The following is a 16,434-nucleotide window of genomic DNA, read 5'->3' as shown; positions in this document are numbered from 1 at the left end:
CAACCACACCTGCGACTGCCAGCCCCGCTCTCCGATTCGCGCCAAGCTTGACTAGAAATCGTTGAATAGCAAACAAAAGCCAATCCTCGAGCCTTTGCGACCTATTTCGGCCGGACAGATCCCACAGCCTCTCCGGCGCAAACCACGAGCCTTCACCATGTCTTCACACGAGAAGCTGGCAGCAGCAGCCAACGACCGCAAATCGCGCCTCGCCCAGTTGAAGTCGCTCAAGCGAAAGCAAGAACAAATATCAGACGCGCCCGAGGCTTCGGAATCGCCCTCTACCCAGGAGCAAAGCGAGACTTCGCAAGCCCTCACGCGCACCGAAGATGAAGAGTCCTCAGTAGCAGCAACATATCTCTCTGGCCGAAACTATGACCCCAAAACGCGGAATGTTAAGCTGGGCTTTGACAATCTGCCCATTGCCGACCCCACCAACACACTAGAGTACAAGGCAGAGCAGTTGGCGCTCGAGTCAAAGGCACAGCAAGATGCGGAGAAGGCAGAAGATAAGGGGCTGGACCTGTTCAAGCTACAGCCCAAGAAGCCAAACTGGGATCTGAAGCGAGACTTGGAGCAGAAGATGCGTGGACTAAATGTGCAGACGGACAACGCCATTGCCAAATTGGTTAGGGAAAGAGTTGAGGCGCAAAAGGCGATACGAGAGAAACAACCAAGAGACAGCAACAGCGGTGATGAGGTGGGCATGGAGGGCACTGAACTGGTCGAGGCTATGCACTTGAAGGAGCAGGAGGAGGAGCGGGAAAGGAAACGGGAAGCAGAAGAGGAGGAAGATGTCAGCTGAAAGGCTGCAGCGAGCGTAGGAAGCTGCTCACCTCAACCAAAACGCGATAAGATGGCTGCACCGTGTAAACTTACGAGTACCATGAACAATCCCGTCAGGATCACCCTGACCCTACGCGCTCGCACATACAAAACAAAAACACAAGCATGCAAGGCAGACACATACGAGGCAGAAGAAGCATGCAAAGTAGAAACATGTCAAACGCCCTTGGCTCGCAGGAACAGGAGAAGACCTCGAATTCGCTCCCATATCCGAGGCAAAAATACAAATAAAGTCATTCCGCCATCAACCAGTAATGTTTATGCCGTCGTATGTTCAAAGTGTATACATTCAAAGCAAACAGAAGTCCAGCCAAGCCTACCATCCAGTGCCCCAGTTGGAACAAAAAACAAAAAACATACAACAGCGAGGATTCGCCAGTGGTCACCCACCTGCCTACTAACTCGCCGGAAAATTGTTTATGTCTGCTAGATCTGACGGGGTAGCCAGTTTTCAATTTCCTATGGTCGTATGTACCGGGTAATGAAGTTGCATAAAGAAAACGTCGTCAGAATGTGCCCTGAGTGTGCCGCTATTTAACCTTAGCCGATGTAAGGTCATGGCCCGAACATTGCGTTTGCAAGTCTCGAGGGCGACATTCTGACTTCTCAGATTGTTTGAATTCTCTACAGCGTTTTTCTTACAGAGCGCAACAGTGGGATTTAGCATAAGAATTATACGAAACAAATAGTTATTTGTTGGTTGGCACATGTTTGGGTAGGGGTCTTCAGTACCACAAACACACTACAGTAGGGCATCTTGGCCCGCTCCATCACCGCTACCCTCACTCTCATTACCTCATGTGCACTGCACTAACGTTGTTATTACTGATATTCTTATTCTTGGCACCTCTTTTGCGCCACACTACTGCTCTTACTACCGCTATCCTTGCTCTTATGACATCTTCCAACTGCCACTACTACCCTCGCTCGTATCTCCTCTTGTGCATGGTCTACAGTTGCATTTAACCCAATGTCTTCGCTCTTTCGAATCGGTCAAGTTCTAAAAGGACATGCTAGCCAATACACGATCACGAAACAAATCCAAGATACTGTATGGTTTGCAAAGTAAGCAGAATGCACCTGAGTTTGACATGAATTCTAATCATTGCTAGGAATCATCTGCATAAGCTTACAGTCATCAAGAGCGTTCTTGATCACCCACGGGTAGAGAATGAAAGAGACGTACTCAAAAGATTTCAGCATCGCACCCCGTACCTCCGACCTGTGATTGATGAAATCGAAGAACCAAATGTCCCTGTGACAATCGCTCTGAAATACTTGTAGCAAGACCTTTTGCAAGCAGACATTGAGAGAACTTTGAATAGAAGCGAACTCAAATACGTGTCGCGATGCGTATTAGAGGCAATCAAGACCCTACATGAGGATGGGTTTGTGCACACAGGTATTATGCTGCCTTTGATTAGCGACAGAGTGTTTGGTATTTATTGACGATCCAGATGTCAAGCCAAACAACGTCTTCGTTAATCTGCATGAAGGAGAAAATCGATTTTCCGACGTCCAACTAGGCGACTTGGGTGGATGCTATCCTGCTGATTCGAAGTGGGCTACATCTGGCACCATGGTTGGAACACCGATATGGACGAGCCCCGAGATTCTAATGGAGTTGCCGTGGAACACTACAGCTGACATATGGTCTTTCGGTGCCATGGTGCGTCATGGTCCCACTGCAATCATGGGTATATATGAAAGCTGACGTCTTCATAGCTTATCAGTCTTATATACGGTAATGACTTTAACATCTTCAAACCCGTAGGAATGAAACGCGATGACGAAGAGTATGTGTCCGGGGTTGTCATAGAGCAGTTCAAAATTTTCGGTCCTTTCCCTGCCAAAATCGCTGAGATTGCAGACTCAGAAACGATACATAGCATCAACTTAATCATGCGAGCCATCCCCAAGGAGAAGGCAACGCCATTTTCGCGAATCACCCGGCGCGAAGTAAGCCAGAGAGACAACATCTTCATATCCAAGATGATGAAACTCGACTGGAGAGACCGCCCAACAGCAAACGAGTTGCTCGAAGACGAATGGTGGAATGATGTCGACTAATTTGTTGTCGAGTCGGAGTGAATTGCTGATCGTAAGAGGATAATGATGAAAGATGGTGATGAGAGGAAGGATTGTTCCAAGAACCAATCAGTAAGAGTTTTTTTTGTGGAGTTCAAGGCGTGCTACAGTCTCTCTATGAGTCATACGTAGAGGATACGAATTTGGAGGTCTCCAGGATAGGTTGTGCGACAAGGTGTGTGCGAGACCGAAATTCAGCCATCCGCTAGGAGTAGATAGTACATACAATCCACTCTCCTTTCGAAATTCCTCAGAGCTAGATGAAGAGAACATCAAGCTTACACCTTATATAAGACTGCCAAGTTGCGTGACCGCAAACACTGGCCGAAGATTGGAAATACGCGAGTATACAAGGATTTAATTGGTAAGAGATATACAAAGGCTACACTAATGCGGAGAGCTCAAAGAATAATACAGTGAAGATTACTGGAAGAGTCCGTTTTGGTCGGGTTCGGTATGTTTTACTCTTCGATACTGTTATCGCAGCAATCCGCTTGAGCCATTATTGGCATTATGAAGATTATAGTCAGTGTCAGTAGCTGAACCTCTACAACCAGGGCCTTCTCCGCAAATAGTTGGGTAGGAACAATAATTCGATTTGTCAATGCCGGCTCCGCAACAGGAAACGACCCTTCTGTCGAGAATGGTGTCGTCGGGGACCTCGACAAAGGTACCGTCGGGTGAGTAAATTCGATATGCAGTAGCTGAGACTCAGGACACGGCAAAGATGGCGAGGAGCTTCATGGCGATTTTTTCGAAGCTGCTTAGATGATATTTGTAGTCGAGGAAAATGTTGTAGATTCCTTTCAGGTTGTACACTTAAATTCTTAGTCCATATGCTATCACTAGGTCCCTAAGACGTAGTCAATATACTGTCATTGCCTCCGCTAGTGCATTCCGAGTGGGTTATGAGCAATTGAATTTTATGAATGCAATTTGGAGTAGCTCATGGGCGAGCATTTCTTCTGATTATTCTAAATACAGCTCTATTCACCTGCCTGGAGCAGAAAAGTGCAATGTGCAAAAAACATAATGACTTGCTTCATATTCCACTCCGATTCGGTCTTCCATTCATTGAATGATGTTTATATTCCCAGAGTAATTGATGTCTATGCTCTGTGGTTTATCTAGGGATGGTGTTGAAAAAGAAAAAAAACCTATTCATGGAAAATGGCGCTGTTTTTGCATCGACGAAGAGTCAGCGCACTTCCAAAAAGCTTCTCAAGGTTTGTTCACTTCAGGCGGAAGGGTATAACGGAACAATTTTGCAGAGAGTGGAGCAACCTAAAGTAATATAACCAGTCTAACATTCCGCCTCGAGCCAGCGTCGTAAGCATTGTTCCTCCAACTATTTCCGTCGCCACAGCGAAGAGGGATTCGATAATCTCATCACCGCGAAACTCAGTGATGTAGTATTGACTGATCGCTGATCTACCAGCAAGCCATACCATGTATAGTAATGTGGTTCTTCGCCAGCCACTCGGAGGCTACATTGATATCCGTGGTTTCTCGTCACCCGCGCTCGAACTGAGCAATCGAAAAATCAATCCCATGAAGCAGGGAAACAAATAGCTGTTGTCGATTCTAATGCTCGTGCGTTTTTCGACTTGAAGGGCTAATGTCGAAGCATAGAGTACTTCTCAAGCCATGTGTAATCGTCTAAGAGAGTAGGTTCGCGATGTTAAATTTTCTTTGCTGTAAGGAATAGTTGAACTAGCGATCAATGTTAGCAAAGATTCGTAACAGGAGGTGTTCTATACAGTGAAATCATAAAGAAGACATATCCTTGTCTCCCATATGCTTACATCTAAGAAACGCCGAGCCGAATTCTTTCGATGGCTGTAAAACAGCTGGCCAAGTCTAGGATGTAACAAGTTGTCCAAAGGCTTAGTTTTGATTGCTAAATGTTAGCCAAGAGCTGCAACTCCTCCCTACAAGCCTTGCCAAGCCACCAGGTACCCATCATGTGAGACACTGTGATGACCGTATTGAGGGTAAGTACCCATGTTGATTCCGGAAGCCATAGTAAATATAATGGACTGGAGCTCTTGTGGCTTTGCAAGTAAAACGAAACCTGTCATGTTATTTCTCCCCATACACTTCTCTCATGCCGAACCGCCGTTCTGTCTCTCCGTTTTCTTGGTAGCTAAGAAGGGTGTTGCTATCCAACCAAAACACATCATTTTTTAATAGCACAGGAATCATTAAGAATGAGTGATTCGTGTGCCCTTCTGTAAAACTAAAAAAGACCGAGTCACCAAGTGACTAGTTCATGCTAGTTGGAGAGCAGCTAGAATCACAGTAAATGTAGAAGCAAAAACAAAATGACCATAGGCTCGCTCACAAGCACAAGGTGATAGTTGAACAGCAGATAGTACGGTAACTGAATTATGAAGTCTAACTCAGTAACGTACGCGTATGGGACGGTAATCGTACACAGGTCGCTGTACTCCTGGCGATCCTTTCCAGAGGCCATTGATTGTGAATAGAAAACGCCGAGTCCTGAGGCTAGGGTACTCCCTGGACCAGCACATCACAGGCAAAACCACGTCCACTGTACTAAATCGGAAGCCGTGTTATAATGTGGTTAGTATACTGAACCCCGCAGTAACGGCGAAGTGTCAAAGGGCGAGTGGACTTACTACCTCATCTACGGTATCGCGTAGTCGTTTGTAACGAACTGCCAAAGTTAAAATATTAGAGTACTGTTGCATGTGGGGTCGGTATACGGGCGTTGTGTCTCAGGGTTTGGCCTCGACCATGTGGATGGATAAGGGATAAGTAAGCACTAATGCACGGTACTTGACCATCAAGATAGGCCGTTGACTGTAGTACAGCGGCGCTGCACTGACAGGTCTTTTGACATCTATCCAAGCGATTACCTTTCGGTTCATGTCTGATTACATGCTAGTGTTCATAACGACACTACCGCTTTGCAGAGAATAGCTCGGGGACAAGACACGCTGGAAGAGAAAGTACATGGAAGCGGTAGCTATTTTTGTGCAACGACGCGCTTTACTCGTGACATGTATTGTCGCCAGATCAGGTACCGAGTCCACATCACCAAACATGATCGTCCCAGTCTCCGCCGTTCGACGGGATCGGCTACCCAATCGTTTTGCGCTCTGTCGATGGGGATCGTGAAACGCATCTGCTTCACAGAGTGCTGCTTACAGGCACTAGGGTCGTTGTATGAGAGCGATTGGCCCAACCCTGTGCGGCCCAATCAAGGCACCAAGCTTCAATAAGCTTTGGTGGCCTTGGCACAGACCGTCTTGTTTTGACCCCGGACTTGCAACACCAAACTACCCCTTGAGACACTCACTGCCGTCTCCAGTGCGATTTGCCCTTGCATTAAAGGCATGTTTGACGAATTGTACGGGTAGAGTGGAGCTGCGGCCCACAGGGTTTGCACAAAATCCCACAGTGTGGCGGTTCGGATCAACAACTAACCTGATTATGGGTAGGCTAGCACCCGGGCATTCTCGAACATCAGGGTGGCAGCTCGCAGTTTGACAGACGCGGTACTGCTCTCCTGGCGGGTAAAATGTGCGCCGAAAGTTTGTTGGTCCGCTGATGACAGGAGATAGACCGGAAGAGTAGAGGAGGCACGATATAAAACTCCAGTGCTGCTCCACCAGACACTCGCCAGCAAGTCTCACAACAGTCTCTTCACCTTCTGTTCTTATCGTCCCTCAGCTCACCCGGAGTGTGCTACTTTCGTTTTCCCATCAGCCACAGTCATTTCCAAGTCTCTTGTCCTACAAGTAATTTAGTCCCATATAATTCAAAATGAAGGGCTTCGCATTCATGTGCCTCATTGCCGCCGCCTTGGCGGCTCCAGCTGCCGTCTGCCAGAAAGCCGCTGCGGTAACTGGCGCTGCATGCACCAAGGCTCAGACCGAACTTGAGGCCGGCATCCAGGCCAACCTGGACATCCAAGCCCAGGAGCTCAAGGGGTACGTCTACCCTCGTCTTTTCACACTGACCCACAAAAGCTGACATGCCCTGCTATAGTGTCCAGGCTCTGCAGAACATGAGCATGTGTGACACAGTCATGAAAGGCTTCGTCGCCCAGCAAAAGGCGGTCCTGGACATCCAGTCCAAGGGCATCGCCATCCGCGCCAAGAACCAGGAGTTGGCAAAGCAGCTCAACAGTCCTGCTATTGACGGTTTGGCTACCGTTGCCAAGGCACAGGTCCAAGAGAAGGACCAGGTGTCGGGATTGAAGGGCACTGCTGCGGATATGAAGACACTTGCGACGTTGGTCCAGGAAGTAGAGGATGGCACCAAGCAGAACGAGAAGAACTTGGCCGCTGCAAAGTCTCAGAAATGCGCAGCATAGATGGTGGGAGATTCGTGAAGCATGCACCTCTGCTGATTTAAGATCGGGTTTGGGCACTCACGTTGATCGTGACGACGATACTTCTTAACATAATGTAAATTGACTGTTGCTCACCAATTTGTGCAAAGTACTAATGGAACTGGTCGATCATGCTCTCGGAATACGATAGTAGTCGCCAACAAGGTTGTCCAGATCATCATGAATATACTAACTACATGATAAAGACATATTGACTGAAAATAGCGGAATCAAGACTGGCTCAGCGTTAGATTGCCAATAGTTTGCCAACATTATCAGGCGCTGTCACAGAAGCTCGGCACTTGCAAAGAAGCCAGGCAGCTGTCGGAATCGGACAAGGACAACGTCATGAGTATCATAGCGGTCAAGGTCCAGGTCGGCGATAGGTACGTGGTGTGATTCATGCAGCACAGCCTCTTTGTAATTGTCTTGTCCAACGACATGTGCGGAAACGCCAGGGGCAAAGTCATTCGATGATTGCAGCGTCACACTGTGTGACATAGGAGGCGGTTCAGCCTCGTAGGGTTATTTCTAATTCCGGTATCGACGCATGGCTTAGCGAGTGGAGTTATGGCTTTGATATATAGGCGACTGCCCAACCTGGATGTGCGAGCTGCTGGGGCCTTTATTGGTGTTTGATCGACATGGGAATTTCAGACATGGCGGATCGCTGTCGTGTTTGTTGTTGTGAGTGTCACCAAAGAGTATTTGTCTACCTGCGCTTGTGCGACTCTTCTGCAACGACTTGGTTAGTATGATGCGAATCCGGCTTCGTGTCACACACTGCAAGTACAGGTATTTTACCAAGCGCATCTGGTAGAATATCTCTCGTCCGATACTCTTCTAGATCCAGCCTAGCGCGTATGGGCACGGTGTATGTCTGCGCTACTCTCTGCTTGTAAGAAAGCAATGGTCCAACATAAGTTCACTCGAATCACCGTCACCAGGAATCCTTTTCCGTTGGCCAGATATGCCACTGCCTTCTGTGTAGTCGGTTACTGCCCACAAAGCAGCCGCGGGCTATGCGCGGGCCTGCTGCCAAGGACGAATCGCTAGCATTGACACAGACGAGTGTTTTCTGAAAAGCGCTCAAGGCGTCCGCGTTCCGGACCGTGTCTCACCGATGACTAGGCGTTGGGTAGTCAGCGCGGGCCCGAGATAGTCTATCAGATGTTAGTTGCCAGGGGCCGACCAGCGCGCCGGCTATTGTCCTTTTGCTGTTCTCTCGGTCGATCGGTAAAACCGGATATTGGCCACGACAAGACCGTCGCTCACCAAAAGTAGCCGTCTTTGACACGCTTATCCATGACTACCACAAACTTATTTTTGAAACCTTAAAATTTCTTGCAGCTAACGCTATATCCGTCCTTGAGTTGCTCACAATAATCCGAGTAAAGAATGCTCGTGGTTAGTGTGTTTTCATCCGACTATTTCGGTCCACCCAGCACCGGTTTTACTTAGCAGTCAACCGAGAAGCTGTGTTCCCAGAAAGGAAATAACCTCGGCTTCCCCACGCGCTAGTCGTTCTGCGGAGGCGGATAAGACACTCCGGACGTGCCTTGCGATCACACGCGTCTTCCCGCATATATCTTGCCAGGTTCCCCATAATTAGTAGTGAAAGCCTTGTGTCCATTTCTGCTGCGCGGTTCACTCCTTGGCGCTTTCTGTATCCATTGCACGCCCTTCACGTTTCTGCAACCAACCGCCATCATGGTCCGCGAAAAGCAGCCCGTCTACGTCCTCGGCGTGGGCATGACCAAGTTCATCAAGCCCCGCGGCAAGGTCGACTATCCCGAGCTTGGATTTGAGTCTGGTGTAAAGGCCATGCTGGATGCGCACATCAACTACGACGACGTAGACCAGGGCGTGGCGTGCTACTGCTATGGCGACTCGACGTGCGGCCAGCGCGTCTTCTACCAGTTTGGCATGACTGGCATTCCCATATACAATGTCAACAACAACTGCTCGACAGGCTCGACCGGTCTATACATGGGGCGAACCATGATTGCCAACGGAGGTGCCGACTGCGTGCTAGTTGTGGGCTTTGAGAAGATGTTTCCCGGAAGTCTTCAGACCTTCTTCCAGGATAGGGCAAACCCAACAGGAACATCAAGCCTGATGATGAAGGAGACTCGAGGCATTACAAAAGCGCCTGGTGCCGCGCAGATGTTTGGAAACGCCGGACGGGAACACATGGAGAAGTAAGTTGGTCGCTTTTCCTCCAGGTCGCATATAAAGACGCTGACGGTACCCTTAGGTATGGCTCGGAGCTCAAGGACTTTGCAGAGATTGGTCGCATCAACCACGCCCACTCCAAAAACAATCCTTACTCGCAGTTCCAGGACGAGTACACGCTCGAACAAGTCATGAACGCCCCTATGATCCACGAGCCGCTTACCAAGCTTCAATGCTGCCCAACCTCTGATGGCGCCGCCGCAGCCGTCCTCGTCTCACAAGAATTCCTCGACAAGCGCCCTGAACTCAAGGACCAAGCCATCTTGATTGCTGGACAGAGGCTAGCCACCGACACACCGTCGCTGTTCAACCGCAGCGCTATCGAGCTAGTCGGTTACAGTATGAGCGAGCTAGCCGCCAAGGACGCAATGGCCGAGGCCAAGGTATCTCCCGATGATGTCAAGGTGTGCGAGCTTCACGACTGTTTCTCGGCCAACGAGATGGTTACCATCGAGGCATTGGGCCTCGCAGCCAAGGGCAAAGCCCACGAGCTGATCCGCAAAGGCGGTATCACGTACGGAGGCAAGGTCGTCATTAACCCGTCGGGCGGCTTGATTTCCAAGGGCCATCCCCTGGGCGCCACGGGCCTGGCCCAATGTGCCGAGCTGGTCTGGCACCTGCGTGGCTGGGCCAACAACCGCTCTGTCAAGGACACCAAGGTTGCCCTTCAACATAACCTGGGCCTGGGCGGTGCTGCTGTCGTCACCGTGTACAAGAGACAAGACGGATCCGCTGCGACGGACAAGTCGGACGACCAGATCGCCAAGGCCACGGGTCTGGGCTACAACCCTGCTACAGTAGCAAAGGGATTCACCAAGGAGCAGGTTGAGTCGGTCGTGAGCAAGAAGGCGAGGAGCGAGTGGGCGCTACAGGATACTCAGCAAAAGGTTGAGTCGAGGTTCTAGAGTTGATGGTATTTGTAGCGAATTGTATGATTGAAATACAGAGCCATGTAGTCATGCTCTGCTGATTTATTCCCTTGCCTAGATGCGTCGATCATCTTTAAACTCGCCCTTTTTCTGATGCCACTTTCAAGGAAGAATAATCCATGTTGAATTTCTATATTTGTGAAGACAGGAAGTCGAGGACAAATACGGAAAATATAATAGTGGATAGTGTGGTTGCATAGCAGAGTGCACTCTGTGGGAGCCAGAGGCAACACGATTCATTATTAGTACTACCTAACTGTGTCTACTCTAACAGAAGTCATAAAGAGAACAAGAAGCGGTCACTGAAGCATATTCCTCAACCGGACTTTTTTTTGTTGTTTTGAGATTTCGTAATGTGCGATAGCGAACCATGGTGACATTGCAGCGTCCGAATGTCCTGGGCGTAGAGCGGGGTAAGAACGGTATTTCCTAGCCCTCGCTCTTTAAGACTCACCTCATCTTGTAAGACCAAGTGTTTTGGTGCTGTCTAGTTCTGATGGAATACCCACTGGCGTATGGTCATCGTCGGGCGCGAAGAAGACTCTTGCTTGGACCCGGCCGTCTTCTTCTGCAAGACTGACTCGGGCCACTCTCCGTACACCCAACGGAAAACCAATCTGACCGCTCTGTTGCAGTCTGCGAAAGAGTTATGCACTACAATCTCGGTGGCAATGGAGGTTTTGACTTGTGGATCTTGAATACACTGCAGGAACGCAATCGTATAGCGCTCGCGCATCTTGAAGAGATCCCGGGTTACGTCGATGTAAAAATGTTCTACGGTTGCCACGACGCGGCGTTTGGCCCACCCGTAGCTGCGGATGCGCGCATACATGGACTGGGCTACTCTTTCGAGGATAACCCATACCAGGCTAGACTCATTGGCGATATCGGAGACGGGGAAGTTAATGTCGTCGACAATGTAGATCTTCATGGCGACGTCTACGGTGAATGCCAGGAGCGCCGCGTCGGTGATGGTGAACTCGCCATGTTGTACCAGATGCTGGGACCATGGGCTTCTATCGGAATAGAACCATGGCGTAGCATAGGGGCCGGGGATAGGGAACGTCAGGTTGACGGATAGTATCACGGCATCGTCCATGGAGTCGTCCATGGAGCCATCATCTGAGTCGTAGTCTGAGTCGTAGTCTGAACCGTTGTCTGAGTCGGACAGGTCAGATTCCACATCATACTCATCCTCGGGATCCATGCTCCCCCGGACGGTTTTGGTTGGCGTGTAGCTAGAGCTTGGAGTGGCTGATTAGACTTTATTGTGCACTTGGGGCCTGTGGTGTGACGAGCCTGCTGTGGCGGTGTGTGTATTTTGAGGCCGTATCTGGCGCAGTGCAAAAGAAAAGGCTGGTGACTTTGGGAGTCCAGCATGTACTATGATATACTGCCCAATTCATGTGCACAAAATACGAACTATGGTTAACATAGAGTTTTGCGCGGGTGGTGGCGGGGAACCATGGTTGGCCAAATTGCCCGTGGGGAGGCGGCAACCACAGCAGACGCGTGCGAGAGCGGAGCGGTCTGTTTCAAGGAGCACAGCGGCGTGTGTGTTGTTTTTTTGTCTTCCTCGTCGAGTGTCTGCGGCGCAGCGACGGGCGTGCGGTGTAGGGCGCAGGGGGGGTGGGGGGGAAAGTGGATGACGGCAGGACGGGCGGCTGAGCGGACCAGAAGCAGGGCGCTAGTGGACCTAGCGTGCCAAGAGGCGCCAGTGCGGGCAAGGAATTTTGACCTCGACAGCATTTTCTCTTTTCCCTTCTCTCACATATTGTCTAACGGTCTCCAATAACCCTAAGGTCCTTCCTTCACACAGAGTGGATTTGCCTTTTCCAGCGCAGACCCAGAGCAACGCACAGCCGTTCTAATCCTGCAGCCCGTCCGCGTCGACCTCGCGTCGGTATTGGGGCTGCGGGTTCGCTTTAGGCCAACATACACACACACATACACACATACACACACATACACACACGTACACATACATACACATACTACATACTACATACACACCATACACACAGACACACAAGTACAGGGCTCGCGACACTGAGCTGAGGCCGTCCGCGACTGTGGTGGCGCGGTCGCAATGTGAATGTGCGGCCACCCGCTGCGGACGCGCCGTCTGCCTTGGATGCAATAACAGGAGACGCTGGCTGCATTATGCAGCAGGGAACGGGCAAAAAAGGTACCAACCACTGGCGGCTATTGGCGAGGATGCTGGGCTGCTGTCGTGCGAGTCTAGACTGTTGCAGACAATGGCGACAAATAGGGTTGAACAAGCAGCTGAAATGGCCCCCGCATGGCTGATCATGTGGCACTGCAGCACAACCGTCGCCAGTGCCAGTGCCAGCGGGAGAATACGAGACGAGCTGAACAAAGCCCCCCCCCCAATTTAGCCTGCTTATCGTCCCCTGCCGCTGGGCCCGCCAACTGTATTCTCGTCGCTCCGGTCATCATCGTCACATCCAGTCGGCATCGGGCGCCTGTCATCAGCGACTCAGTACCAGCAGCCCGCCCCGTGCTGGCAGCGCCCCCGTCTGTCCGCTTTCCCAGCTCCTCCCCATGGCTTTTGTGTTTCGCTTGCGCCGACGCCTCGCTCGCGTCTAGAGATTGCGCCTGTCTCCCGTGCTGCCTCTCCATTGGCGGGCGCGTCTTACAGCCGCTGGATGGCTGGCCAGAGGGTCGTTCAGCATAATTACTGCGTAGTCAGGTCGGTAAATTGAGGCCCATCTCCTCAACGACGCGCGCCACGAACCAAGGACGGGGTGCGGCCACCCACGCATTCTGTGCCCTTCTCCGAGCGCTCGTCTCTCAGCCTTGTACATACCCACATCTTCCTTCGCCGCCGCTGCTCGCTCTCCATCACTCCCCACTCTGCTGCCTCTTCGCGCCTAGAGCTTCCCCGCATCTACGGCCGTTCGTATGTGTCTGGTCTGCGGCGTCATGAATGCACATCATGGCCTATCTACACCAGAGCCTTTTTGCTGTGCTTAGTCTTGTTGCCTTGGCTTGCTCGCAGCAAAATGATCCCATTCAGTCCTTCTGTCGCCGCTGGGGCCACGCGACCGCGCACGTCGACTCCAAGCTCTACATCGATGGCGGCATGATAGCATCCGATCCATTCGCCTCGAACCACTCCAGTACGTAAAGCCCAAGACTGCCTATCCCGCGCCTGCCTCCCCAAGCCTAACCGTTGCTCTCAGATCCATGGCTTTTGTTCAGTGACTTGAACTCTTCGACCGTCCAGGCCGGCATGCCCCAGCAATATGCCAATCTATCCAAGCCTGGCAACATCCCGAGCGTTTCGGGCGGCTACATTTGGGCCGACAATACAAACAAGTGCTTCTATCAGTTTGGCGGAGAATACCCGGCCGGCGCCAGCCCTACCGACTTCAGCATGTGGACCTACGATGTGCTTCTCAACCAATGGAATAGCACCGACACGACCGGCGACAAGAACATACAGCGAGTGTCATTCGGCGCTGGAACACAAGTGGAAGAGCGTGGAGTTGGCTTTTACTTTGGTGGCTGGATCAGCAATCAAACAACAGTGGGCTGGCAAGGCCCACGTATGGCGACAAACGGTCTTGTCCAATTCGACATGTCCTCGGGCGAACTGAAAAACATGAGTGGACCCGACAATACAGGACGAGCCGAGGGACAGCTAATCTACCTGCCCGTATCAGATAGCGGTGTACTCGTCTATTTCGGCGGCATCGAAGACACTTATCGCAATGGGAGCTTTGATGCAGTAAGTCGCGGGCGCAATACTCGTACAATCGGCGTGCTAACATGATTACCAGGCGAACATGAGTGTAATTTTGACCAAATAATTACTCGGGATTCAGCTAACGACAGCCAGACGATACACATCTATGATATGGCTTCATCCAAATGGTATACGCAGACGGCCTCAGGCAACATACCTCCCACACGAAGACAATTCTGCGCAGATGTTACTTGGGCGGATGATAAGTCATCTTTCAACATGTACGCGCGCCCTTTTCTCCATTGCTGTATCAATATTGGCTCTCCACAAGGTCACGACACGTACCTTTGATCCACCTCGCTAAAGCACGCTATTCCGAGCAGAATCAGCTGACAATAAATAGTTACCTCTACGGAGGTTATGGCTTTGGGGATCATCCTGCGTACGATGATGTTTAAATCCTTACCCTTCCTTCGTTCACCTGGATCAAGGCCTTTCCTGCTGGCAACAGCACAGCTCCCAGTCCGGTTGGCCATGGAGGCTGTAGCGCGAATGCCATCAACCGTGTACAAATGTTGGTCATCGGCGGCTGGTTCCCTGTCTACGACAAATGCGATGCGCCAGAAGGCCAAGGCCAGCATAACATGGTATTAGGGTACAATGGCGAGGATGCGAAGCTTTGGGACAAATACCAGCCCCAGATTCATCAATATGTTGTGCCTTCGCCTATCATTGCCGCGATTGGAGGAGGGTAGGTCATGTCTAGCAGCTTTCACAGGACAGTCGTGTCTAACTTTGACAATAGGCCAACTGGAGGTGCTACCAAAACTGCCCCCCAGCAATGGGGACATCCTGATCTAGCAACCTACTACACTTTGAAGCCTTCCTTTGCAGCCAGGTCAGCCACTCGTCTGATTCCTTCGCCTACGGGCTCTCTGTCATCCGATGGGGACAAGAAGACCAATGTTGCCGCTATTGCCGGAGGCGTTGTCGGGGGTCTTGTGGGCCTCATTGCCATCCTATGCCTCATATTGTTCTGCCTACACCGCCGCAAGAAAGCTTTGAAAGAAAAAAGAGAAAAGGAGGGTGATGCTAGCAATGCTCCTCCGCCACCTCCACCTGCTGAGCTGGCAACAACGATCCCACAGGAGTTGGCCGCCTCGGAGGCTAACAAGTATGTACCCATCAACCAGATCGACTCTCCCGCCCTGGCCCAATATCCGGAGCACGCTCAACAGCACTCACATTCGAATAGCCATGACTACACCTCTGCATATCCCGCCCAAGGCCCTCCATCCTACGGGCACACACCCCCATACACATCGCCTGTAGTGCCAGCCAGCCAGATGTCCCCGCGCGGAGACCAGACCTTTTCAGACATGGACGGCTCACACACGTCTCCATCGACTGCTTGGGGTACGCACGCCGAGTTTCCGTCACCTGGACCAGGCCATGAAGGCCATTATTCGTATCCTACTCCCGTTACACCACGGCAGCCCTCGGCCGATTTCATACAACCGCACGCGCCCGTATACTACCCACACCCTGGTGCAGCGGCAGCACACGGACAACCACCTCCGACTAATTTTGCCGAAGAAGGTGGAAACTTCCACGTACAACAATATCAGAGTACTAGTACTACGAACACACCTACACAATTCTATTCTCAGCCGGTACAATCAGGATCGCCGGGAAGGATAAGCGAAAGGCGTGGGCCTGTTCAAGGGAAATTCATGGAAGAAGAGCACATGTGAACAAAAGCAATCTTGTAATGATGGAATGATTTTGGGCTCTTGAAAATCAGAGGTAATGGAGTTTTGGGGGTTCTCGGTGTTTGGATTTTCTTGCTTCCACGGGCTGGAGCCATCTGTCTCTAATGTGATTGTGATTTGCTTACGTATATGCAAACATGGTACCACGTATCGATAGCTATTTACATAACCTGTATACAAAGATGTACTGAGATAGGGTAGCTTGTCTGTGAGTGGGCGAGACGTGTGGTCCAATTCTTGTTTCATACGTGCATTCGCGTGGCTTGGAGGGCGCCTGATGGCAGCATCACATTTAAAATGAAAAATGCATAATACAACCCAATAACGGTGGCGTAAGCATGGCTGCGACTCAAGATGGAGTGTACGGAGGTGCCTCACAAAAGTTTTGTCCCACGCTAATCTCGGCGCTTCGGCATAACTCTTCTTGGCGCAACTCCCACCTTTGAGCTGAGTAGCTGTACGATTTGTCTGTATCTATCGTTACAATGT

General features: G+C 50.8%; 6 protein-coding genes across 6 annotated transcripts; 5 read left to right on the top strand and 1 right to left on the bottom strand.

The window, feature by feature from the left end:
• The first annotated feature begins 3 nt into the window (after positions 1-3).
• Positions 4-1,027, top strand: SETTUDRAFT_162733 (uncharacterized protein). Its single transcript, XM_008022964.1, has one exon. It carries the CDS (start codon positions 158-160, stop codon positions 803-805), a length of 648 nt encoding a protein of 215 aa, XP_008021155.1. The 5' UTR covers positions 4-157; the 3' UTR covers positions 806-1,027.
• A 789-nt stretch (positions 1,028-1,816) lies between these two features.
• On the top strand, positions 1,817-2,916 carry SETTUDRAFT_153258 (uncharacterized protein; the record flags this gene model as incomplete). Its single annotated transcript, XM_008022963.1, has 5 exons — positions 1,817-1,911; positions 1,959-2,103; positions 2,131-2,248; positions 2,304-2,515; positions 2,572-2,916. 5 exons carry the CDS (start codon positions 1,817-1,819, stop codon positions 2,914-2,916), a joined length of 915 nt encoding a protein of 304 aa, XP_008021154.1.
• A 3,810-nt stretch (positions 2,917-6,726) lies between these two features.
• On the top strand, positions 6,727-7,279 carry SETTUDRAFT_86794 (uncharacterized protein; the record flags this gene model as incomplete). The annotated part of the gene is made up of 2 exons (XM_008022294.1): positions 6,727-6,897; positions 6,968-7,279. 2 exons carry the CDS (start codon positions 6,727-6,729, stop codon positions 7,277-7,279), a joined length of 483 nt encoding a protein of 160 aa, XP_008020485.1.
• Positions 7,280-8,989: 1,710 nt separating this feature from the next.
• Positions 8,990-10,531, top strand: SETTUDRAFT_162732 (uncharacterized protein). The gene is made up of 2 exons (XM_008022962.1): positions 8,990-9,498; positions 9,555-10,531. The coding sequence occupies exons 1-2, from the start codon at positions 9,008-9,010 to the stop codon at positions 10,435-10,437; spliced, it is 1,374 nt and encodes a 457-aa protein (XP_008021153.1). The 5' UTR covers positions 8,990-9,007; the 3' UTR covers positions 10,438-10,531.
• Positions 10,532-10,795: 264 nt separating this feature from the next.
• Positions 10,796-11,671, bottom strand: SETTUDRAFT_162731 (uncharacterized protein; the record flags this gene model as incomplete). Its single annotated transcript, XM_008022961.1, has 1 exon — positions 10,796-11,671. One exon carries the CDS (start codon positions 11,666-11,668, stop codon positions 10,949-10,951), a length of 720 nt encoding a protein of 239 aa, XP_008021152.1. The 3' UTR covers positions 10,796-10,948.
• A 1,749-nt stretch (positions 11,672-13,420) lies between these two features.
• On the top strand, positions 13,421-15,927 carry SETTUDRAFT_153255 (uncharacterized protein; the record flags this gene model as incomplete). Its single annotated transcript, XM_008022960.1, has 6 exons — positions 13,421-13,604; positions 13,668-14,215; positions 14,327-14,454; positions 14,577-14,625; positions 14,665-14,924; positions 14,979-15,927. 6 exons carry the CDS (start codon positions 13,421-13,423, stop codon positions 15,925-15,927), a joined length of 2,118 nt encoding a protein of 705 aa, XP_008021151.1.
• Positions 15,928-16,434: the final 507 nt, after the last annotated feature.

The sequence above is a fragment of the Exserohilum turcica genome (genome assembly GCF_000359705.1).
Source record: "Exserohilum turcica Et28A unplaced genomic scaffold SETTUscaffold_1, whole genome shotgun sequence".
NCBI classification, from domain to species: Eukaryota; Fungi; Ascomycota; class Dothideomycetes; order Pleosporales; family Pleosporaceae; genus Exserohilum; species Exserohilum turcicum.
The sequence above is the reverse complement of the archived record's forward strand: the minus strand, read 5'-3'. Positions and strand labels throughout refer to the sequence as shown.

Excerpts from the sequence above, each read along its gene's own strand:
- SETTUDRAFT_162732 (XM_008022962.1), top strand. The coding sequence starts at position 9,008 with ATGGTCCGCGAAAAGCAGCCCGTCTACGTCCTCGGCGTGGGCATGACC. Across the intron at positions 9,499-9,554 it reads GGACGGGAACACATGGAGAA|GTATGGCTCGGAGCTCAAGG; the intron begins GTAAGTTGGTCG and ends CGGTACCCTTAG.
- SETTUDRAFT_162733 (XM_008022964.1), top strand. The coding sequence starts at position 158 with ATGTCTTCACACGAGAAGCTGGCAGCAGCAGCCAACGACCGCAAATCG.